The 25686-nt window shown below is 40.4% G+C and overlaps 2 protein-coding genes across 2 annotated transcripts in view; both read left to right on the forward strand.

The window, feature by feature from the left end:
• LOC310713831 (uncharacterized protein) overlaps positions 1-25686 on the forward strand; it is a gene marked incomplete at its 3' end in the record, with an annotated part of 476441 nt that overhangs the window by 51604 nt on the left and 399151 nt on the right. The gene's annotated exons all lie outside the window — the stretch shown is intronic.
• The window catches only part of SUGT1 (SGT1 homolog, MIS12 kinetochore complex assembly cochaperone), a 41290-nt gene that overhangs the window by 9159 nt on the left and 6445 nt on the right, over positions 1-25686 (forward strand). Inside the window, exons 3-11 of the mRNA XM_083519629.1 lie at positions 3745-3835; positions 6123-6192; positions 6733-6803; positions 8186-8239; positions 11652-11671; positions 12710-12756; positions 15620-15716; positions 16462-16569; positions 24562-24652. Of these exons, the coding sequence (XP_083375755.1) occupies positions 3745-3835; positions 6123-6192; positions 6733-6803; positions 8186-8239; positions 11652-11671; positions 12710-12756; positions 15620-15716; positions 16462-16569; positions 24562-24652 (649 nt within the window). The remainder of the gene's footprint in view (positions 1-3744; positions 3836-6122; positions 6193-6732; positions 6804-8185; positions 8240-11651; positions 11672-12709; positions 12757-15619; positions 15717-16461; positions 16570-24561; positions 24653-25686) is intronic.

Below are 25686 nucleotides of genomic sequence, written 5' to 3' on the forward strand. Positions count from 1 at the left end.
GTCTTGCGAGGCGTTCGTCTTGCGAGGTACCACTGTATTCTGTAAATTTACTCCAGTCCTCAGTGAATCTTTGGTCTCGTCGGTTGCGAATCCTCCCTGTCAATCTGTCCAGTTCCGCGTAATCCATTAATTTCGATCTCCATTCTTCAATCGTAGGCATTTCTTCTTGTTTCCATTTCTGGGCCAAAAGAGTTCTGGCTGCAGTTACTGCATACAGAAATACTTTCTGATCGTTCCTTTTTATTTCACCACCTAATATTCCTAATAGAATACAAATGTGTATTTCAGTATTTTCTTTATCTCATTATATATCATTTCCCAGAAGCACTTCATTTTTTTACATTCCCACCACATATGATAAAATGTCCCTTCTTTCTCCTTACATTTCCAACATTTATTACTCACCTTATACATCTTACTTAATTTAACTGGTGTTATATACCATCGATATATCATTTTCATAACATTTTCTTTAATTGTGGTACGTGCCGTAAATCTCATCCCTTCCTTCCACAATTTTATCCAATCATCAAATTGAATGTTATATCCAAAGTCTTTGGCCCATTGAATCATAACTGATTTAACTTCTTCATCCTTCAAATGCCATTCTAATAATAATTTATACATCATAGATAAATTTTTAACTTCATTATTCAATACTTCTCGTTGAAACCTAGATTCTTTTTCAAAATAGCCTCTTTCTGCAACCTCTTTTCTAAACATTTCATTAATCTGAAAGTAATGCAGCCAATCGTTTACATATCTTTCACTTCTTCATATGGTTTCATTTTCCACTTACTTCCCTCTTTCTCAATTAAACTCCCATATGTTATCCACCTCCCAGTCATATTGATCTTTTTAACACTCATCACCTCTAATGGTGATAACCAGTGTGGTATTTTTGGTTCAAGTAGGTTTTTGTACCTACCCCATACCTCAATCAGAGATCCTCTAATAATATGATTTTCGAAACCTTTATGCACTCGTTTTTTTCATACCATAAATATGTGTGCCAACCGAATTTATTATTATATCCTTCCAGATCCAACAAATCTGTATTTTCTAATTTCATCCATTCTTTCAACCAACATATGCACGATGCTTCATAATATAATCTCATATCTGGCAGGGCAAAGCCTCTTTTAAATCTGTTAACAACTTAAATTTTATTCTCGGCTTTTTGCCCTGCCAGATACATCTTGAAATCACTTTTTGCCACTCTTTAAATATTGCAATTTAAATATTGCAATTTATTGCCTTTAATTATTGGAATTACTTGGAACAAAAACAGCATTTTCGGTAACACACTCATCTTTATCGTTGCACTTCTTCCCCAAAATGATAATTCCATTCTACCCCACACCTCTAAGTCTTTAATTATTGGAATTACTTGGAACAAAAACAGCATTTTCGGTAACACACTCATCTTTATCGTTGCACTTCTTCCCCAAAATGATAATTCCATTCTACCCCACACCTCTAAGTTTCGTTTAACTTTATTCCATACTGGTATATAATTTGAAACAAGTCAATATTTCTTGGAGTCAATACAATCCCTAAATATTTCACTTTCTTTACCACCTCAATCTCAGTCTGTTGCTGTATTCTTTCACTAATTTCTTGGTCTATGTTTCTCATCATTATTTTGGGTTTTTTCTTATTCAATTTAAAACCTGCTACCTGTCCAAATTCTTCTATTTCTTTTAATACCTCTTTAATACTCTTTATGGGATCTTCTATCGTTATAACCAAGTCATCAGCAAATGCCTTTACTTTATATTGATTACGGCCAACTGACACACCTTTTATCCGTTCATTGTTTCTTATTGACCTTAGTAAGACTTCCAGGACTGATATGAATAACAACGGTGATAAAGGACACCCTTGTCTTGTACCCTTAGTTATTGCAATATTTTCCGTTATTACATTATTAACAATTAATTTTGCTCTTTGCGGAATGAATTAAGTTCTTAACCCGAGGTACCACTGTAAATGTACCAGGAAACAAGAAGAAACAATTCTTTTTTTATTTTTTCGTTTTTATTGTTGTTATGTTTTTATGTTGTGTCAAGTGTAATGTTTTACTTTTGTGTTAATGTCTATGCATTATATGGGAAAACCAATAATTTTTTTTTGGGGGGGGGGGGAATGAAATACTGCTGCAGCACCCTGTTTTGCACTAAGTAACTGACTCGGGTGGGGAACAGAAAGGGGCTGGAGTAGATTTGCCTGTGGGGAAGCATTGGTGGATGAGCCATTAAGCATGTCCCTCTTAACCATGAAGCTTCCTAAGTGAATTTTGACCACCAAGGAGTTGCTTGTGCCTGTGCAACTTCAATCGGAGCAGTGCTGTTACATTGGATGTGAAACTGATCTTCTGTCGCATTGGGTATGAAATTGGTTGCCTACCCTGTTAGCTTTGAATAGTAAAGAGAAATTTGTGTGTATACTGAGAAATCAGAACAGTTGCACAGTAATAAATAGATGTCACAACATTATACATTCAGTAAATAATTTTTACTGTCCCCCCCTTCATTCTAGATACAGTTTCTTGACTAAAATGCTGTTTACTCCTTGGCGTATACTGTGATGCTTTTCATAGAATCATAGAGTTGGAAGAGACCACAAGGGCCATCGAGTCCAACCCCCTGCCAAGCAGGAAACACCATCAGAGCACTCCTGACATATGGTTGTCAAGCCTCTGCTTAAAGACCTCCAAAAAGGAGACTCCACCACACTCCTTGGTAGCAAATTCCACTGTCAAACAGCTCTTACTGTCAGGAAGTTCTTCCTAATGTTTAGGTGGAATCTTCTTTCTTGTAGTTTGGATCCATTGCTCCGTGTCCGCTTCTCTGGAGCAGCAGAAAACAACCTTTCTCCCTCCTCTATGTGACATCCTTTTCTATATTTGAACATGGCTATCATATCACCCCTTAACCTCCTCTTCTCCAGGCTAAACATGCCCAGCTCCCTTAGCCGTTCCTCATAAGGCATCATTTCCAGGCCTTTGACCATTTTAGTTGCCCTCCTCTGGACACGTTCCAGTTTGTCAGTGTCCTTCTTGAACTGTGGTGCCCAGAACTGGACACAGTACTCCAGGTGAGGTCTGACCAGAGCAGAATACAGTGGTGCTATTACTTCCCTTGATCTAGATGCTATACTCCTATTGATGCAGCCCAGAATTGCATTGGCTTTTTTAGCTACCGCGTCACACTGTTGGCTCATGTCAAGTTTGTGGTCAACCAAGACTCCTAGATCCTTTTCACATGTACTGCTCTCAAGCCAGGTGTCCCCCATCTTGTATTTGAGCCTCTCATTTTTTTTGACCAAGTGCAATACTTTACATTTCTCCCTGTTAAAATTCATCTTGTTTGTTTTGGCCCAGTTCTCTAATCTGTCAAGGTCGTTTTGAAGTGTGATCCTGTCCTCTGGGGTGTTAGCCACCCCTCCCAGTTTGGTGTCATCTGCAAATTTGATCAGGATGCCCTTGAGTCCATCATCCAAGTCGTTGATAAAGATGTTGAATAAGACCGGGCCCAAGACAGAACCCTGTGGCACCCCACTTTTATCTCACTAATAGGCACCTATCCTCTGAATTTGAGAATTTTGCTTCTGGTGTAATTCTTCTCAAAGCAAAATTGTACTAATTGATGCTCTTTGATTTGACAGGCAAGACATTTCACTGTGGGCTACACAAGGATTTGTAGAAAATGTCATGTTAAATTTCTGCATTTACACTTGCAGAAGCTGACAGCGGCTTTAGAACAGAAGCCAGATGATGCAGAGAATTACTGTCAACGAGCTTTTGCCCACATTCTTCTACAAAATTACCATGGTAACATCTCTTTATTTGGTGCTGTTATATCCCAAAATGCTAAAATGTTTTTAGAGTTAATGATGGTCTAAAATTTGATTTCATACAGTCAAAGAATTGCCGTATTGCAGAGTTGGAAGGGTCCCTGAGGGTCATTTAGCTAACCCCTTGCAATGCAGGGCTTTCCTTTCTTTTTTGCTCCCCTCCCCCGCCAGCACATCAGTAGGCTTTGCTTGTGTATTTCACAAAATAACTGCTTGGAATGCACACAGTTTGTGTCTTTGCCTGATATTTTCACCTAATCACACCTCTGTGCTAGATATAGTTACTTCAAAATCAATTCCGTTGGTTGGATCCAAACTGGGTAATAAGCAAGCAGAAGGCATTTCTACCCTCACAAAATCAATGGTGTTTCTCCAGTTTTTGGCACCTTTCCAGTCCCCTATGGCTTACATGCCATTCTGGTCCTCTAACTTCTGGAGCAGATTTGGGCTTGTCATCAAGAAGCTCAGTTCAGCTGTAACTCTTCATGTGTCCTGAACAATGAGAATTTCATTGTGGTGGATAGGGTAAGCCCCTGTTGTGTAAACCAGTGATGATCTCAGCACAGGGGGGAAACCAGTTGTGTGTCGAGGGTTGGATGCAGGCCACAGCCACCTGACCCACTCATGGTGAGAGCCTCTAGCGGGTGTGATAAAGAATCACTGGGCGAGAGATGGGGAGGAAGTGGTTGGATCTGCCCATTGTATTGTCTGTGTTCTTTTACTGTTAATTAGGCATGGCATAGGGGAATTACGTGGGTGGCAGCCATCTGCGCTTTTTATTTTTTATTAATATTAAAATTTGCATACTTCCCTACACCCACAGGTAGCAGGGTGGTTCACAACATAAAATCACAATATAGAAACATGAAAGACATAATAAAAATAAAAACAAGAACAACCCAATAATCCCCCTTCTCCAACACATTTTAAAAGCAGATTGTATGTCAATCAACCTGGCACCTAAAGGTGTATAATGAGGGCACCAGATGAACCTTCCTGACGACAGCATTCCACAAATGGGGAGCCACTGCAGAAAAGGCCCATTCTTGTGTTCACCAGTATGCAGACTATACCAAGCTCGACCTCTTGCTTAAATCGGAACCAGTGAACTTCTTGTGTGGATGTGAACTTCTTGTGTGGATATCTGGAGGGGGTTACGGGGTGGATGGCAGCCAGTGGATGGAATTAGTGGTTCTGGGAGACAGAGCAAGCAGGTGTGGGGTATTCCCTGGTCCTGAAGGACCAGGTGCACATCCTGGGAGTCTTTTTGGACTCACAGCTGTCCATGGAGGCATAGGTCAATTCTGTGTCCAGGGTGGCTGTCTACCAGCTCTGTCTGGTACACTGGCTGAGACTCTTCCTGCCCGCAGGCTGTCTCGCCAGAGTGGTAATGCTCTGGGTATCTCCCGCTTGAACTACTGTGCTCTACATGGGGCTACCTTTGAAGGTGACATGGAAACTACAACTAATCCAGAATGTAGTTACCAGGCTGGTGACTGGGAGCAGCCACTGGGACCATAACACTGGCCCTAAAGGATCAATACTGGCTCCCAGTACATTTCTGAGCACAATTCACAATGTTGGTGCTGACCTTAAAGCCCTAAATGGCCTCAGCCCTGTATGCCTGAAGTATCTCCACCCACATCATCCAGCCCAGATAATGAGGTCCAGCTCTGAGGGTCTTCTGGTTGTTCCCTCACTGCAAGAAGTGAGGTTACAGGGAACTAGGAAGAGGGCCTTCTCAGTAGTCAAGCCCGCCCTGTGGAATGCCCTCCCGTCAGATGTCAAGGAAATAAACAGTTACTTGGCTTTTAGAAGACATCTGATGGCAACCCTGTATAGGGAAGTTTTTAATTTTTGAAGTTTTATTGTGCTTTTATAATTTTTGGAAGCCGTCCAGAGTGTCTGGGGCAACCCAGCCAGATGGGTGGAGTATAAATACTACGACTACCACTACTACTGTTGTATATCTATCTTTTCTAGCTGATTTATTATGTACTGTACTTGTTTGTCATAACAGCTCAATATCTGAAACTGATACTACTAATCTAAATAAGATTCAGAAAACTTTAGATGCAGCTTTTGCCTTCTTCCTAGAATAGCTTGTTTATATTTTATTTCTAATATATGTAGTTGCCACCCATTAACTGACTATTCTAGTATGAGGAAACCTGTGTGAAGTATTGAGGAAAGACAGAATTAGTGTGGTTTAATAGTGAGTGAAATAATGCAATACTTAGAAATTTAATAACCTTTTTTTGTAGATGCCATTGCAGATGCAAAGAAGTCACTATCACTTGATGCCAGTAATGCTGTAGCCTTTCTCAGACAAGGGTGAGTGTTTATTTTATGAATCGTATGCAGGTGTTTTTAGTTTCCCAATTTTGTGAAGATCTTGTTGACTTTCTTGCAAAGGTGCTTTTGTATGGGGAGAATCACTGGCATTCACACAAGTTGCCCTCCCCCCGACTTTTGCCACACACTCCCCCCACCATTGTGGCTTCCTGAGAAGTTGTTCCTTGGGAATGGTGTGGAATGTGGGTGCAATGGTTAGGGGGGTTGGAGAGAACTGGGGCCTTGCTTTACAAAATTGGAAGTGTATTCTATTCTCAAAATAGTACTTTTGGATAAATATTTAGAATATTTACCTGGACCTATTTATGATTTCCGTAGCAATTTAATACAAGTTCATTCAAGTCACAGACCAAGTAAAACTAAGGATTCTTTTAATTATTAAATAATTGAAATGTTTATAAGGTTTGACTGTTCCTCTGCATTAATAGGAGTGAATTGTCAATCAATTGCTGAATTTTATAATGTTGGTAGATCCTGCTTAACAAATATTGGCATTTTCTCCTCTTACGTGTACATCAGGGTAGGTGAATACCATATGAAAGACTATGATTCTGCACTGAAGTCTTTCAGGGAAGGACAACAACTGGACAGTAAGTATGAACGTTCAAACTGATATGCCACCTCATAGTTTAAACCATGCTCAAAGTGGCTGACAACATTTAAAAAATCACATAATTACAAACATAAAGTAGTTATCACAATAATGCATTGAAACGCTCTAAATTAAAGATGCAAAAAATAATATCGGTAACAGCACCCCCCCCCATGATACAACAGCCCAAGAGTCTGTTCAGCAGCTTCAGTTTTTGTAGGTGGGGTCAGTCAGGGTCTCACCCTCCCAGGCCAGGTGAAAAACACCCGCCAGACAGAGCAGGTCTTCCAGGACTAACAGCCAAGATCACAACACCATCATTACAGTGAATCATATTGTGGTTAGGCATCCCAATAACAAACCTAGGTTCATGCGATTCATGCGATTCTCTCCCCTCCCCTGTAACTGTGAAGAGGAGATCAGAAGCTTAATCTTAACTAGCGTTAAGGAAAACAAGCCACCTTTATAAACTGTGGTTTAAAGTTGGCTTGTTTTCACTAACCATAATTAAAGTTAACCGACCATAGTTTGCTAGAGTGTAGATGACATCCACTTTGCATACCCTCCATGATAGATGTCATCTTTTTGGACTTAAATGAAATCTGATCACCAAACTATTTAAGTAGCGTTGAAAGCTGGAACAACATTGAGTGCCTTTGTCAATTGGTTCAGTATTGAATGCTTTTTAAATAAATAGTTGGTATAGGTACAGCTATGTTACTATGCTATCCTTCTATAATGGCATTTTGTAATCAAAAAAGTTTTTCTGTAATCCAGAGTTGAATACAATATCTCAAAGTTAACTGCTGATAGGTTGATATTGTGTCACGGGTAGGTTACTTGTGTGTGACTGAGAGCCACACTTTTTGCCCCTTAAGGAGCAACACAGGAAGCCAGTGTGAAGCAGCCGTGGCATATGCTAAACCAGCATAAGGTGCATCAGATCCAGACTCTGTTCAAGAAATTACTGCCTAAGCATGGCAGAGAGAGAAAAAGCCTTTTGAGTTACATCACCCTTCTTGCCATCTGAACTTACGGCAGTTTGCCAGGCCACTTGACTGAGCTCAATGGTCTTAGGATCCAGCTCAAGCCTGCCCCATTCCTGGAACACCCTTTTTTCAGGACTTAAGATCCCCTGGGCCCAGCTGCCCTGGGAACCTCCCAGCACAACTAGATTTCCGCTTCTGCTCCTCCTGGCAGATATTGCTATAAGTTTGCTCCCTTTGTCTTCTTCAGTAAAAGCTAGAAAGGCTGGGAATCTCAGATTCTAGCAAGAGCCTGTGTTCGCTATGTAGACAGTTGTCACCACAGCATAAAAGCTTATCAAATCTTATGGTAGATGTCATACTGCAGTAGACTATTGTGTGTTTCATCTGCTAGGTGCTGACACAGCTTTTACTATTTGGATTCAAAGATGTGAGGAAGCCATCAATGGTAAGCAGTGCTTTACTTACTTATATGCATTCTTATGGGATGGAAAACCTCAGATGTGCCATCCTAATGGACCTTTTTCGTGTTTTCATCTATACCCTGGTAAATACTCTTCACTGAATTTTTAATGCTTTTGACCCTGCCTGCCTCAAAATCTGTGTGATATATTCCAAGTAGAATCAGGATTTACACTGCACAAGTTTCCCTGCGAAGAGGATTTATTGGGGAACAACCATCAGCAAACCTAGTTGTGAGTCAAGGACCCACCACCTGCATAGGATTATAATAAGACACAAAAAGACATTATTTTAGGTTAATGGGAAAAATTACCGTATTTTTCGCTCCATAGGACGCTCCTGACCAAAAGACGCACCAAGTTTTTAGAGCAGGAAAACAAGAAAAAAAATCTGACTCAAATTTTGTACTAAACTATTTAAAACAGCAAAGTGTGTGGCTCCTGTCCACTTTGCTGCTTTAAAGCGAGCCATGGTATATAATGATGAGAATGGAAAAAGGACACATTCCATTATAATGTAGCTGTTTTCATTATCACTGGGAAGTCAGTATTGGCAGCAGTCACAAAAACTAAAATTTGAGCATTTTACTGTTATTAATCAAGAATATTAATAGTCAGGGAGAGAAACCAGGGCTGTGCAAATGAGAAGTGCTTGGAGTATGGAGGAACAGCAAAAAGATAATAATAATAATAATAATAATAATAATAATAATAATAATAATAATAATAATAATAATAATAATAATAATTTATTTATACCCCGCCCATCTGACTGGGCCCCCCCAGCCACTCTGGGTGGCTTCCAAAAGAATATTAAAATACTGTGAAGCTAAAGATCAAATGATTGTGCTCCAGTTCCTAAATCTCTGAAGTTTTCTCAAAACAGGCATGGTTGTTTTGAAAGGAAGATTCAAAATGGAGTGACTGAGCAAAGAACAGAGGAGGAAAAGAGGGCAGATAAATAGCTTCCATTCAATACCAAGAGAACACAATGTTTTTGGTTTTGTATAGGTGGACTGTACTTGTAAGAATTTGTATAATGAATTATAGAGTTGGAGTGGAATATCAGAGCCTCTTTTCAGCAGTAAAGATTAGCTACTAGGAACATGGTCCACACACACACACAGGATGTCTGGTTATAGCTGTGCAGTTTAAACTGTTCCTGAGCCAGATGCCTGCTCAGTTTTAGCTGAAATTACTATTACTGGTTTGTGGAGATGCTTTGCATGTATTTATGACTGTTTCCCCAAAACTGCTACTTGAAGAAATCCCCAAACTTACTATTTTTAAACTTCAAATGGAGCTCAGAATCCAGTTAGGCAATCCTTTGCAGTTGAATTAGGAGGCACTGAGAGACAGCAATTTGCTGCTCCCTACCCCCACCCTCCACCCCAGGAGCACACAGCCTTCCCTCTGCTTGCAAACCTTGCCAACCTTGTCAGGACTTCAGGGGAAAGCAAAGTCTGTAGGCAGAGCAGTGTAGCTCCCCACTCCCCACCCCCAAAGAGCACCCCAGCAGCACACAATCTTCCCTCTGCTTGCAAACCTTGCAAACCTTGTCAGGACTTCAGGGGAAAGCAAAGGCTGTAGGCAGAGCAGTGTGGCTCCTCCCCCCACCCCCAAAGAGCAGCCCAGCAGCACACAGCCTTCCCTCTGCTTGCAAACCTTGTCGGGACTTCAGGGGAAAGCAAAGGCTGTAGGCAGAGCACCGTGGCTCCTCCCCCCACCCCCAAAAAGCACCCCATCAGCACAGGACAACAGCGATTTGGCTCCAGGGAACACGCATTCGCTCCATAAGACGCACAGACTTTTCCCCTTACTTTTTAGGAGGGAAAAAGTGCGTCCTATGGAGCGAAAAATACGGTAGGCCACAACTTTATTGGTTACAGCATGTGAGTAGTATTGCCTTAGGCATTGGATAAAACAGCAACACATGACTCCACCCCTCTCAGCAGGGAGTCATTTCAGGGTTAACAACCAGTGGGAGAAGCTTGTTGATGCAAATACAACTGGAAGCTTCCCCATGATGTCACCGGGGGTCGTGCCAAGGCCCTAGCCACCAGCAGGGCATTGGACAGGATCCACGACCGCCGGATTCCTTTAACAGAATACCCCAAAGAGGAGGGGTAGATGATGGCCCATACCCAATCCTCCAACACAGCACACCTATTCCAATGCCTAACCGCCAATACCAGAAAGTTGTGATGAGTTGCTACGAGGTAGACGAGAAAACCAAGAGGCTGGTGCCAAATTGCCAAATGGATAAAAAAAGTCCTACCAGTCCAACCGAAGTCCATATCAAGGTCAATACGCAAAGGAAGCTGACCAAAGAGGGAGGGAGGGAGATCCGATGCAAGCAGGAACTGACGGGGGTCAGAGAGCTGCAGTGCCTGCTTAAATGCAGCTAACCCCACCCCTTTGGCCGACTGAAAGGCTTGGCCGCACCAGCAGAGGCAATCAGAAGCAGGGAGCTGGATATGCCTCCCTGCCGCTGTGGGAAGCTGCTCCCACTCACAACTCCTCCCCTCTGGGAGGCGGAGAGGCCTTGTAGAACCTGCCAAGTGGGTTACGAGATCTAGTGCAACACTTGTTTTTTCCAAATAACTTACAAATACATAAATATATTCATATTTATGATTAGGGTGGCAACATGTATGTGTGTGAGCATGCAAGTGGTTCGTATACAAAAAGGTGTGACTTTCAGAAAACGTGTGGTAGAGAGACATTGCAATTATAGACTGAATTTATTTTCAATCTTTCTATCTTGCTTCTGCCATAGAATGGTCTCAAGGTAGCTTACAATAATATAGCACAACAAAAAGCAATACAATGAAATCAAAAAGAAAAGAGAGCAGATCAACTTCTAAACAAGTATAAACCAGTGATGTAAGTCCGTTAAAATATCTTACACACAGCTGAAAGCCTGAAAGAACAGTGTGCACTTTGCCTGATGCCTAAAGAATAACAGAGATGCTGCTGGTCAGAGAAGTCTAAAAAAATTATTTTGTAAAAAACAGTGTGACACGGCAGCTAAAAAAGCCAATGCAATTCTGGGCTGCATCAATAGGAGTATAGCATCTAGATCAAGGGAAGTAATAGTGCCACTGTATTCTTTCTGTGTGTGTTGCTGCTGCTTGAATGGTACATTACTGTTGCCAGAAACTTTTCACACTTGGTGTGGAAGCTTGTTCATGTTTCCTTGGAAGTAAGTCCCACTCACTCCCTAGTTAAGGTTTGCAATCTAAATGTGTCTAGTGTTAAACTGACTTATTCTGTAAAATAACCTGGAGCAAGACTACTAAATAGCTTTGATACCAGCATGCTTTCTTTGTGGCTAATTAATACATATTTTAAGAAACATGTTTTCAAAATAAAGATTTATTTTTTTTTGCCTTGCAGTTGGATTGCAGAATGAGGTGGTAAGGTTCTCCCTAATTTGTATACTTGGTTTCTAGAGCATAACACTTCTCCAGGTTGTATGGCAACCTTTGTAAGGATTTTATGTTGATGAGGCATTTTATAATGTGACCCAAACACTTTCCAACAGGATTCCTACTACTCAGTGTCCACTAGTCTTCCCACCCTCTGAACCAAGTGCTAATAGATCAGAAAATCTCAGATAATTTTTAAATGTAATTTATCAGAATTTAAAAAGTAAAGAACAAGAAACACACAGAAGAATATACAGTGCATACAGAGATTTACACATGTCTAGGACCAGGCCTTTCTTGCTTCTCTCCTGTTAACCTTTGAGTTAGTTCCTCTCTGCTAGGTCTTTCTCTTCTTCCCGTAGCTTGTATCTCTGTGACCATGGCCTTGCATGGTTTCTATCTCCATTCAGTTCTTTCCAGCTGGCTCCCTTGATCTTTGTCTGCTCCTTGGTCATAACCTCTCACACAGTTCCTTGCTTTGCTGTTCTTGACCACATAAGCTAACACAGCACACTATGTTCCACTCTGAGATTCCTCATTTAAACATTTCCCTATGCTGTCCTTGCCAACACCTTGTGCTCAACAGCTTTCCGTTTAAAATCTTGCACATTCTGTCTGCTGTGTTTTTCTTCTGCTTATATTTAAAGTTCTGAAGTGCTTTTAGCTACAATATGGTTTTAATCTTATGGTTCTGAGTCCTTATAGTTTTGAGTCCCCTTGAGTAATCAGAAAATGATTTATTATCTGTAAAATTATATGTAGGTGCATTTTTTCTAGTCATACACCCACCCACTGGTTTCATGGGTACAGGAGTTGTGGAAATATGACATATATGTATAAAATGTGCCTAAACTTTCTTTTTGCATGTGTGTATTTTCATGTGGTTCTTGTATTGAAGTCCGTTTCATGCACAAGAGACCACAGATAGCTACTAAAAAGCACTCTTTTGTAATGTAAAAATATTATGATGCTTGGCTTAAAAACTGCTAGATTGTTCTAATTTATCAATATCTTTTCATTGTAAAGGATGACAATCAGATTTTGCAACATCAGTCAAAACCACCTAAGATCAAGTAAGATGGAGTTCTTTTTTAACATTCTCTATAACAGTACTTAGTGTTTATAGAATAATTTTCCTAAGAAAGGCCTCAAAAGAAAGCCAGAACCAGTGGGACTTTCCTCAGCCAAACCACTCCAGGTGATCTACTATAACCTGTCCAGTGGAAAGGGTTCCAGGAGAGGGAGCAGGAGCAGGCTCCAGCAGAACTCTTCTACCCTGCCCCCCAGAGTGAGATACCATCAGCTGCCCTAGGAGTAGCAACCTGATGGTGTTTTTTTTAATTTGTCACTATTGTGTTTTGTGTTCTTAAAATACATAATTGAATGTTGCTTGTTAGCTGTCTTGGTATTAATTATATCCTGAAATGCAATGAAGACATAATCATAATTTCATTAGAACGTATGGGACACTCTGAATAATTTTGTAATTTGACCTTCGTTTCTCGCTATAATCCTGCCTATGAACTGGGGTAGATATAGAGCCAGTGCCCCAGTACCCGGAAAGGCAGGTGGCAGGCCAGGGTAGTGTTCTGGAGATCTGGGGTGGGGATGTCCTGCTTCCTCACATTTTAAGCATTTCCTCCAGCAAGCATCCAAATAATAATAATAATAATAATAATAATAATAATAATAATAATAATATATTTATATGCCACCTATCTGACTGGGCTGCTCCAGACATTCTGGACAGCTTCCAAACAAATTATAAAACCACAGTAAAACATCAAACATTAAAAACTTCCATATACAGGACTGCCTTCAAATGTCTTCAGAAAGTCAAATAATTGTTTATTTCCTTGACATCTAATGAGAGGGCATTCCACATGGGGGGGCTTGACTACTAAGAAGGCCCTCTGCCTGATTCCCTCTCAGGGAGGATACCGCCAGAAGGCCCTTGGAGTGTCTCAGTGTCTGGCTTGAAGGATGGGGGTGAAGACGCTCCTTTGGGTATTCTGGACCAAGGCCATTTAGGGCTTTAAAGGCCAGCACCAACACTTCCAATTGTACTCTGAGGCGAACTGGGAGCCAATGTAGATATTTTAAGACGGGTATTACATGGTCCCAGGGGCAGCTCCCAGTCACCAGTCTGGCAGCTGCATACTGGATTAGTTGTAATTTCCAAGTCACCTTCAAAGGTAGCCCCACGTAGAGCGCATTGCAGTAGTCCAAGCAGGAGATACCCAGAGCATTACCACTCTGGTGACACAGTGTGCAAGCAGGTAGGGTCTCAGCCAGTGTACCAGCTGGAGCTGGTGGACCGCTGCCGTGGACACAGAATTGACCTGTGCCTTCATGGACAGCTGTGAGTGCAAAATGACTCCCAGGCTGCACACTTGGTTCTTTATGGGCATATTTACCCCACTCAGGACCAGGGAATTCCCCACACCTCCCTGCTCCTTGTCTCCCAGAACCAGTACTTTTGTTGGGATTCCACCTCAATCTCTTGACTGCCATCTACCCCACAACTGCCTCCACACACTCACACAAGACATCCACTGCCTTCACTTGTTTGATTTAAATGAGAGGTACAGCTGGGTTTCATCTGGTGAACACCCAGCCCAAACCCCCTATTGACCTCTCCTAGCAGTTTCCTATAGATGTTAAAAAGCATGGAAGAGGAGTCAGAGCCCTGAGGCACCCCTCAAGTCCAGGGATCTGAACACTCACCTCCCCCAACAGTACTTTATGGACATGGCCGAGGAGGAATGAGTGGGTTCACTGCATAGCAGTGCCCCCAACTCCCAGACCTCCTAGAAGATCCAGGAGGATACCATGGTCAGTATCAAAAGCTGCTGAGAGATCCAGCAGAACTAGGAAACTGCTTTCATCTCTGGCCCTGGCCCTGTCCCACTGGAAGTCATCAGCCAGTGCAACTAGGGTGGTTTCAGTCCCATGATGTGTTGATTGCAAATGGTCCAATGGTCCACATCCTCCAAGCGTGCGTGGAGTTCTTCTGCGACCACCCGCTCAGTCACCTTGTCCACATATGGAAGATTTGAGATAGTGCGATAAGAGAAACCTGGTCGACAAGCAGCAGCAAGAACACAGCCAGCTACCATGTCCAACCAGGTCAATTCCTCCATACACAATCAGTGGCACTGGTCTTATGAATCATTAACCTGGCATTGCACAGCACTACTTTAAGGGCATGTGGGACACCCTTGTTGATACTCTTTTTCCAGCTGTGCATTTTCTTCTGGGATCTGTTCTAAGGATCTCATCAAATAGTCTTTGAAACTTGCTGAGACCATCTATTGCGGGAGCTTACTTAAAGGTCATGCACTTGGTTGCTTTCATGTCAACTTGAAGAATTAATGAACTGGATGCTCTTTGGTTAGAAAGGAGCTGCATCTTTCACTTTTAATATACTGATAATTCTGGGGTCTGATCAATCCTCCATTCTTGAAAATGAATATGCAATTCCACTCCAAAAGGCTTGGACCATTGCTTTAGGAGGATCCATGCTCAATTCCTGGATGTTCCATTTTCTCCCAAGGATCATCATTGACATTCATGTTTGACATAACAAAATAAAAAATAAAAAAATCCTTCCGGTAGCACCTTAGAGACCAACTAAGTTTGTTATTGGTATGAGCTTTTGTGTGCATGTACACGAATCTGAATAGTATCTGAAGAAGTGTGCATTCACATGAAAGCTCATACCAAAAACAAACTTGGTCTCTAAGGTGCTACTGAAAGGAATTTTTTTCCTCCGACTACGGCAGACCAACACAGCTACCTACCTTTAACTAAATGTTTGACATAGTTCACATGGGCCCTTGTTCAGAGGGAAGGAGTTGGGAAAGTCTTGGGAAGCAATCAGGATACAACAGTGGGATATTCACATAAACTAAAATGCTGGTGTTTTTTTTAAAGGCATGACTGGTACCAAACAGAATCTCATGTAATTGTAACTATTATGATCAAAAACGCAAAGAAGGATGATGTAAACATACAGTTTTCAGAAAAAGAGGTAAGATATGCATAAAATTCAAACTGAAATCAAGGCACCCTTAGGTTATAAATGTAGTTCTTTTCAAAGTCATTTCTTTGAGTTCAGTGTAACTTCCAAGAGATTATTGCAGCCCAAGATAAAATCAGCAGCTTTATGCTTGGATGGGAAAAAGTGAGGCTTTGGGAAATGTTGTTGCAGGTATTATCTAATATTTATATTCTCTGTATTGTTCTGTCGTGCTGTTCACTAAATCCTAACTTTAATTATTGGGACCCCGGGTTTGGTTAATTATATTGCAAGTATTCTTGTTTTATCATTTACATATTTTAGATAATAGAATCAAAAATTCAGTGAGTTGCTGCTTTATATTCACACATCTTGCTGGGCATGGAAATGTGTGAAGTATAAAGCAAAAGAAGAAGCTGTGTGTCTTTTGTCCATTTAATTATTTATGGCTTTTGGTAACTTTCTACAGTTAATGCAATTCTTTACCTAAAGAATGCACATCAAACTGACATAACAGGCTTTCTGAGTACCTACTTGATGACTAAGAACATTAATCTTCTGTTTATGTTCTAGCACACTTTGAATTATCTGTTGAATAATTCAATATAAATTGCTGTTTGAAATTCCTCTCCTATACTCGACACAGATTAGATGTTCCCAATGAAAGGTCTTTGCCTTCATTTCCTGGGAAATGACAGAAACACTAGGAGGCCTTTTCCTTGTGTTTACTACTGATTATGTTTCGTATTATTAACAGCTAGATGTATTCGTGAGACTTTCGTCAGAGGAAGACTACAACTTAAAGCTTCATTTTCTTCATTCCATAGTTCCAGAACAAAGTACATTCAAAGTTCTTTCAACCAAGGTAATCTTTTAAAGAACAAATTATTTTGTTAGATACTTGTCGCCAGGGTGGATTTGATTTAAATTAAATGACGATTTAAATCACTAGTCAGTAATACTTGATTTAAATCATATTTTTAACAGAAAGACTCATTCTTGCTGGTATAATCTTAATATTTACAACCAGATGAAGGTTTCATTTTTGGAATAATAACTTTTTAGAGTAGTTTTTACAGTTATATAAAAAATAGCTGATTCAGTTATACTATTAGAAATACGTAGACCGATAATTATGAAATTATTGTGAGGTTTAATAAGTTAACTGTTTATATTTGGACAACTTTTCTGCTGTACTTTATTGGAAGGAGAAAAATAAATAAATAATCATTTCCTTAATAACAGTTTAAATAATTTATTTAACTAAAACAATAACGTTATAGCATATGTATCCATGTTTGTTAACTGATGTGGTTAGAGACTCTTGTTTGGATGATGTCAGGCGAGCCCTGGGAACTAGTGTGAACTCTTTATTAGTTGACTGGCAAGCACTTCAAGGTCTCGCCAAGTTACTATTTCCACCCCCCCCCTTTGGGATTTGCTTCTACGTTCAGGTGCCTATTCTGTACAGTTAAGTGTTAGTGCAGTTGTTGGAACCCAGTGGGATTGGGAAGAGGTTGCCAGCCCGGAAGAGCCTTCAGCACTTGCCTCAAGTCTGAATTGCACAGATATGCAACTGACTTCCACAATTACTACACAAAGATTCCAAGACTTGTGGAGTATTCTCCTCACAAGGTTGCACTTTCATCTTTACTGCTTCACACTTAGCTACTTGTGCAAATCTATTCCACTCCAAACCATCTATTCATTGAAGAGGTAAGGGGTTGATTCTCTGTGTGTATAAATTTGCAAAGGAACAATGGATTAAGGTTTCTTCCTCAACGCTGTATGTTTATTTTATAACATTTTTCCTGTGAAGACACAAATTCACACTTTTGAGAACTGTAAAAACAAGCCTCTGTGATAATATCTTCTTGTTAGAAAAACTGCCCCAAATAATCTTACCGAAACCTCTGGAAGAGTATGACATTATGAATAGATTAATGGAATTCATTTACCAAAAAATTTAAACATTGCATATAAAGCCTCATGCTACATAATTAAAAACAAACCCTTATTTCCTGATGAATAGCCTTTGGACTATTATGTAATTTAAACAGAAAACAATATTTAGAAAGATTTTTCCTCCAAAAGCATTTTTTAAAAAAAATCCAATTTAAAATTTAAAAAAATCGATGTTTTTAAGAAATCATTTTTTTAATCCTCCCTGCTTGTCACTTACTCATATTTGTAACATGCGTTTTTACCCCCTCCCCCCAAGAAAAATCTTAGGTGGTTAAGAAAAGTAGTTTGTGTGCATGCTTCTGCAAATGACTTAGGCTGCAGTCCTAAGTATGTTTACCTAGCAGTAACCCCACTGAACACAACATAGTTTTGTTGTCGTCATTTAGTTGTGTCCGACTCTTCGTGACCCCTGGACCAGAGCACGCCAGGCACTCCTGTCTTCCACTGCCTCCTGCAATTTGGTGAAACTCATGCTGATAGCTTCAAAAACACTGTCCAGCCATCTCGTCCTCTGTCGTCCCCTCCTCCTTGTGCCCTCAATCTTTCCCAACATCAGGGTATTTTCCAAGGGGTCTTCTCTTCTCATGAGGTGGCCAAAGTCTTGGAGCCTCAGCTTCACGATCTTTCCTTCCAGTGAGCACTCAGCGCTGATTTCCTTAAGAATGGAGAGGTTTGATCTTCTTGCAGTCCATGGGACTCTCAAGAGTCTCCTCCAGCACCATAATTCAAAAGCATCCATTCTTTGGCGATCAGCCTTCTTTATGGTCCAGCTCTCACTTCCATACATCACTACTGGGAAAACCATAGCTTTTACTATACGGACCTTTGTTGGCAAGGTGATGTCTCTGCTTTTTAAGATGCTATCTAGGTTTGTCATTGTTTTTCTCCCAAGAAGCAGGCGTCTTTTAATTTCGTGACTGCTGTCACCATCTGCAGTGATCATAGAATAAAATAAGAAATAAAAGAAATAAAATCTCTCACTGCCTCCATTTCTTACCCTTCTATTTGCCAGGAGGTGATGGAACCAGTGGCCATGATCTTCGTTTTTTGATGTTGAGCTTCAGACCATATTTTGTGCTCTCTGCACTCAGATTATAAAGCACTGCACTCAGATTATAAAGCCTTTCCTTGCCTTTGGACTAACAAGAGTGCCTCTAAGCAAATGGGCACAACTATCCTAAAATGTGACATTATTTTAAAATCTGTTATTTTAAGTCCTGTCTATTTAGGATAGCCCTGAATAACCATTTTTCTTTGGCAATCTTGCATAGACTTTACATTCATATAAAATACACCATCCATGCTACTTTGAATTATTATGTTACAAATAGCGATATTAAAAATAAATATGAATACATTCACAAACTTTTCAGACTTATTTTGTGAAATAATATCTGACTTAATATGATGCATGACAATACTAGCTTGAGTTCTATGGCTGTGTAATAAGGCAAAAGCGAGAAGTAAGACCGACAACCCCTAGCTCGTAGCAGGAACAATCCTATTCAGGGCTCCATCCCATCAGCTTTCCTGCAGGATACTATGACAGGAAACTCAGCTGTGCAGTTGATCCATCAGTTGAATTGCTCCCCATCAGATTTCTGTGCCACTGAAACAATTGTGCTGCTGGTGACAGAGCTGGATTAAGGAACTCTCACAAACTGCAAACGGGGAATGCAACTCTATCCAGAACTGGTTGAACACCAGCTCTCATACACTAGGAATGATGTTACTTGTGCAACCTGTGTCTTGCTGGAGTTGAGCTTCAGTTTTCTGGTCTTCATGGTACTGCATTACTCCCCCCCCCCCCGCTTGCCCCCCATAAGGCACAGAGCTTTAAACTGTTTTTGAGCCGGGTCTGCTTGCGTTACCTGGTGCAAAAGGAGCTTTTAAGTGCTCTGTTTGTTTGATGGGCAAGGCCTGCTTGGCTCTGGGAGTGATGGGGATGCTGTCACCCGCTAGATGTTGGGTGGCTCCAAGGGCTTCAGTATACAGTTCACAGTTTTCATTTATGCATAAGAAGTGGGATTACCATGCGCTCATGTGCATGTGGGAGGGGGAAGAGAAGAATAGGATTCATTTACAATGCAGTAGGAGCTCTGCTGTGCTTTGATAAAGGGTTTGGCGAACACCCTGGTCTGCTTACTGTGATTGTTGTTTGGGGTAGAAATGTGAAGACTTGGCATAGCACAGGTCATGGAAAAAATATACAAGATGTACTTTAAATGCATGGTGCATTACCAATGAATGCAACTAATTCAATTTGCACCAAGATGTCTCACAAATAGCATATTTGTGGTGTAGAGAGCCAGTGTGGTGGAGTGGTTAAGAGCGATAGACTTGTAATCTGGTGAACTGGGTTCGCGTCTCCGCTCCTCCACATGCAGCTGCTGGGTGACCTTGGGCCAGTCACACTTCTGTGAAGTCTCTCAGCCCCACTCACCTCACAGAGGGTTTGTTGTGGGGGAGGAAGGGAAAGGAGAATGTTAGCTGCTTTGAGACTCCTTCAGGTAGTGATAAAGCGGGATATCAAATCCAAACTCTTCTTCTTCTTCTATTTTGCATACATTCATACACTAATATAGCATAGCTAAATTTGCCAAATGCAGCTGTGTTAGATCATGTTTGTCAATTCACTGAATTTGGTTTTGAAGTTCTGGAAATTTGCTGACAGATCTTTAAAACTCACAGTTATTGGTTTCTTCTGGAACCTCAGTAGTTATGTGAAATTGTCACTTTCACTAGAGGGTGCTAAAATACTGTTTCAGGCTCATTGGGTTCAGTTTTTAATAGTGGCTTGGGGGGGGAGGGAAGCAATGAATAAATACCTTGGCTTGGCTTAGTACTTCATTTTAAACCATTAACTTTCCACCATTATTATTGTTCATAGTTTATACTCTAATGCATATTTCAAGAGTATTCTAATCTAGGAATAGGAATTCAATACCTCTTTTACTCCTAAAAGTGTTGCAAACACATTTAAAAAGGAATGAATGCAGCCTTAAATAAGCACTGGAAGTTTAGAAAGGTTCAAACTGATATTTCAGGAGTTTTGACTTAAGACTTAAAGAGCAGTCCTAACCATGGCTACTCAGAAGTAAATCCTTTTGAATTCTGTGGGGCTTACTCCCAGGTAAGTGGGATTAGGCTTGCACCCTAAACAGTTGCGTAACCTTTTTTAGATTTCTCAGCAGCTTTTAGTATTGTTGACCATGGTATCTGGATAGGTTGTCTTGAGTGGGATGTTGGGAGGCCCTTCTTTGTGGTGGTTTTGCTCCTTAGACTGTCAGCTCCAGAAGGTGGTGCTGGGGGATTATTCCTTTGGCAGCAGTTAATGCCTTCCTTTTGGTTCCGCAAGGGGCAGTTTTATCCCGGGGTGCGCTTTCCCTACAATTGATGGATTTCTCTCTCTCTCTCTGGTGTCATAAAGATATAAAAATTACTCTCTTTGGTCTGCGTAAATTAGTATATTAAACAATGTAAGGTAAGTTAGCACTATTTAGTTGACGAACCTTAAAATATTGAAAAGTATGAAATATAGATAATTTTCAAGTAAAATTTTACATCTGTTTAACAGTAAGGGCAACTTTTGAGGGTGAAATCCTGTGATGGGGGGGTTGGGGTGTCCCCTGGACTGTGAGGTGTTGCTGATCCGCGTTTCAGCTTACGGTAGATCTGTCCTTAAAATTGTGTTTTCCTGTTGTAGCCGTCGACAGCCCTGCTGTTCCCACCACTCCACCAGTAGCAACAAAAGGGATTATGTGTGGATTCACTGAATCCAAAGTTTGATAAGAGTGACTATAAATATTAAATAAATAAATCAGATATCACACTGCAGCCAAGTAAGGTTTCCTTAATCATAGTTTGTTGGAATTGAGCTGGTAGCAGCATACCGTAGTAGTGAGATGCAGACACACATAACCTCACTGCCTTAATTTTTCTCTTAGATGACTTCCACCCCCACCCCACCCCCGTTGGGACTAAAACTGTGGAAAACACTAGCCTTAGTCTTACTTGGAAGCTAGAACAGGTGTGTACTTGATAGTTTGGAATCCCCTGGTTTAGCGTTAGGGTCAAACAGAAACTGTAAAATAAATATGTAACGAGGAGAACTAGATAAAATCTATTTGTATAGTAATATACATGTTTTTGTATTGTGATTTTGTGTTGTGAGACACCCTGAGGTCTGTGGGTATAGGGTGGTATACAATTGTTGTTATTAATGTGCATACATATACTTATTTTCCCCTAAGAAATAGCATTTTTGTAAAAGTAGAAGCCTATTTTAAATTATTTCTGTTTAGTTCAATGTTTAAAGTAGGAGTTTTGATTCATGACAGGATATTCAAACAGCTTGCTATAAGATGACTCTAGGGTGAGCATTTACAAAGGTGCCGTTGTTCTTAGGGCTACAGGGATCCCTGGGTTATCCTGGGTTTGAATAGAGCTGAGATTACTCTGCCAAAATTACTCTGCCAAAATGAGTAAGTTTATGCATAAAATTGAACAAGCTGGACTTCAAGTCATATGGCAGACTGCTAACACTGATCTTGGAAGTAAATTATATGTTTGTAACTGTAAAATGAGTGCTGTGATATTTAGTGTGAAACTTAAAATACGCTTGTAACAGGTGTGGGTAGAGATCATGATGATATCTCTTCTTTGGCTGATTATGAAAGTGCATAATATAAATTTATCCCAAAACAGAGGGATGAAACCAATATTCTGTATAACTTTAGAATGTATAGTATGTTTAAAAGTCCATGCCTCTCTGCTGAATCATAGTCTGTCCCATTTGTTTTAAATGATACGCAGGGTTTTGTTTTGTTTTTACATGTGCATAATCATTATTTAATTGTGTTGCTTGATTTGTCAAGTGTGCCTTTTTTTAGTCAGTCAAAATATGTTTAATCAGTGGAGATTAGTCCATAATTTCTACAAGTAAAATTTCAAGGACATTTTTATAAAGTTTACCCAAAAATCTCAAAGTCACATTCTTTCATGTCCTCCACATACTCATTTCTTTCCTTCAGCTTAGAGAGACTCCTGGAGATTTTCCTGCCAACCAGCTGCCTGCACCACTCAACCAATCCTAATTCAAAAGTATTGTCGCCAGGAGGTCCCTCCCATCTATTACCAGACAGAAAAACCATGTGATAAATTATATTTCACTAGAACGGCAGACTTCTTTACCTTAGTGTTGCAGATTCTCCCTCCATCCTGTTTGTAGGTCTGCTGGTATTGTAGACCTTTCAGAATCCTACAACTGTTCTGAGCATGTTCAGAGTGCTTCTTTGCAAGCCACACTAACTTAGAGCTTGTAGCATGTTCTAAGCAGCTTTGTCCTTTTTTCTTTTGCTTATTATTTATTTTGTGACCTTCCTAGAAAGAGGGTGCATTAGGGGCCACAGTGTGAGTCCCTTTCTAGAATGTTTTTTTTAAATTAATTAAATCATTTTGCATTTGTTTAGGAGGAGAAATTGCCGGTGGCTTGTGTGTGAGTTCAAGCAGCTTTTGTTGCCTGCCTTGCGCAGGTGGGTTGGGTTGGGCCAACAAACATGTGCTAGAGATTAAGAGAGTTGTTAGTGTCTCCTTGCTCTGGCTTCCCATGGGATTCATAAAGACAGGTGTGCTGGTAGTGAGTGATTGACTTGAGCACAGAGGAGAGAGTTGAGATGGAGGGACAAGGGTCCAGAGCACAAGTAGTCGCCTTGACTGATCCAAGCAGCTTGTTTACATCCTCAAGCCTTATTAACTGAAATTCATCCAATATAATGGGACTAGACTGTGCTCTGGACCCCCCTTGAGATTCATCTGCTATAGCAGCCAAGTCAAGATCCTGGTGTATGCAAGCAATTCTATCCTTAAAATGCTTTGCAAACAACTCAGAGCTACCGCTGGTTTCAGCACTTCCTTTGTGCCAGACTGCAGGAGGTCCTGCACTCTCTGGAAGAGCTCTGCTGGACGACCTACTGAGGCTGCAATGGAGGCAGCCAAGTAGGCCTTCTTTCCTGCCTTCACTGCCACTAGATGGGCTCTGTGGTGAGCCCTCACCAGTATTTGGTTGATAGAGTTTAATTTCTCAGTAAGAGGTAAGTAAGCCAGTCTTCTGAAAAGGATACTTAGAAGCTCTTTCCCTGTCCATAAATGTGAAGAAAATGATTTATTTATAGCAAGGAGACCGTGGCACTGGCACATGTGGCATATGATACATTTTTCTAAATGAGATCTGTACATGTCCTGTTGTGAAGAGAACTGCAAGGTAAAAAACTACAGCCCCACCAAGTCCAAATGTCACCAAGTTGCCACTGTGCTTAACAGACTGAGAAAGTGATTCAGCCATAAGTATAAAAGTAATGCTCAAGCACACTTCCTAGGATTTGTTTTTCAAAACCTTGTTTTCACCCATCGTCCTATTACTATGGCTCTTCCCAGGCAACAGCTGCTTCTTTTTTTTGTTGCTCATTGTTCTGCAGAGCTATAGAAAGGTACAGGCTGAATTCAAAGAGCACAGCTTCAAGTGAACAAACACATACCAGGATTTGTGGCTTATTTTGCCCAAGCAGACCACAATCTGTAGTCTAGGTTTGTTTTTCGGCTTACTGATAATTGTTTAGAGCAAAACAAGCCACAGTTCCTGGTTCAGCTGTAACACACAGCTAGGGCTTGTGGTTGGTTTTTGGATGCCAGGGGGCAAAGTGGCTCTCATCAGCACATCCACAATAAACCATTTACTATGATAAGCAAATTGAGCTAGTTTGTAAATTAGCTTAATTGTACGTTTAACTGGTATGGCAGTTAACATTTTTCTTTTTTTAAAAAAATACACAAGAAAAAACTACAGGCCTCATTTAGTGCATTAAAATTTGGGTTTTTGTTGTGTGTTCTGTAGATTGAAATAAAAATGAAGAAACCAGAAGCTGTACGATGGGAGAAATTAGAAGGCCATGAAGGCTCTCCTAAACTAAAACAATTTGCGCCTGGTTAGTATGTTCATGTTCAGTTCTACAACTGTTGTACTTTTGCTCTTATCTACACACTATTGCACTCTTTTGTTTGAGACAATCACTTATTGGATTATAGGTCTGTTCTTGGATGCCATCATTATCCATTATTAAACAACAAATTATAGTCCTGCTACACAAAGATCACTTGTTGTAATGTAGCAGAGAGAAGAGAATCAGTCTACTTTGGTCAGAATGCAAACTTTTTTTCTATTTATTATTTTATTTTAGTTATCAGATTTTTAGTGTTCCTTTCACCATTGTTCCCAAAGTGGTTTCCAGCCATAAAGAGTAAAACTAGATACAATTTAAGATCCAGACAATGTAACCTTAAATGGACAGGACAGGCAAAACGGGTCCTCCTGGGAGAACTGGCTGGTCTTTGTTCAATATTTTATTAATTTTCAATTACAAAAATCCAATAAATGCCATATTTTATCAATACCAAATAGCAATAGCAATTCAAATACAAATCAATTACATAGCCAATTATAAAATTTGTGTGGCTTCCGACATGCTGTACTTCAAGGTCTACTGATCCTCTTTAATTCTGCCTCCAGACTATTGCTCAAACCATATACAATCCACTCTTGATAAAATCCCTTATACCACAGCTACAATAATTGACGTCAGTTCCTATTAACACATACAGTAATTTGTAAATTCGCAAATTCTCCTTTCTTCTTCCTGTGTGAGGTTTTAATTTTCATCAATTGTTCCTTTATTTATCAAATATTATGTCCATATTAGTTATTCCTGATCTCCTTTGTGCCTTATGGCTCTGTTGACTCAGAGTTATTCTGGAGGGATCTCTCTCTTTTGTTCTCAACTCTTCTGATTGTAGCTGTAAAATTCCATACTTCCGATTACAAGCAGGGAGTTGCCTAATGTCCTGCCAGAGCCCCGGCAAGCCTCCAAGTTCTCCCCTCCAAGTTCTCCCCTCCACGTCCAAACGAAGCAATTAATTATAAGTACTTATAGAAGAATGATCTGGTGTCCCACTAGAACCCCAG

The sequence above is a fragment of the Podarcis liolepis genome, assembly GCF_965112155.1.
Source record: "Podarcis liolepis genome assembly, chromosome: 8".
Taxonomy (NCBI): Eukaryota; Metazoa; Chordata; class Lepidosauria; order Squamata; family Lacertidae; genus Podarcis; species Podarcis liolepis.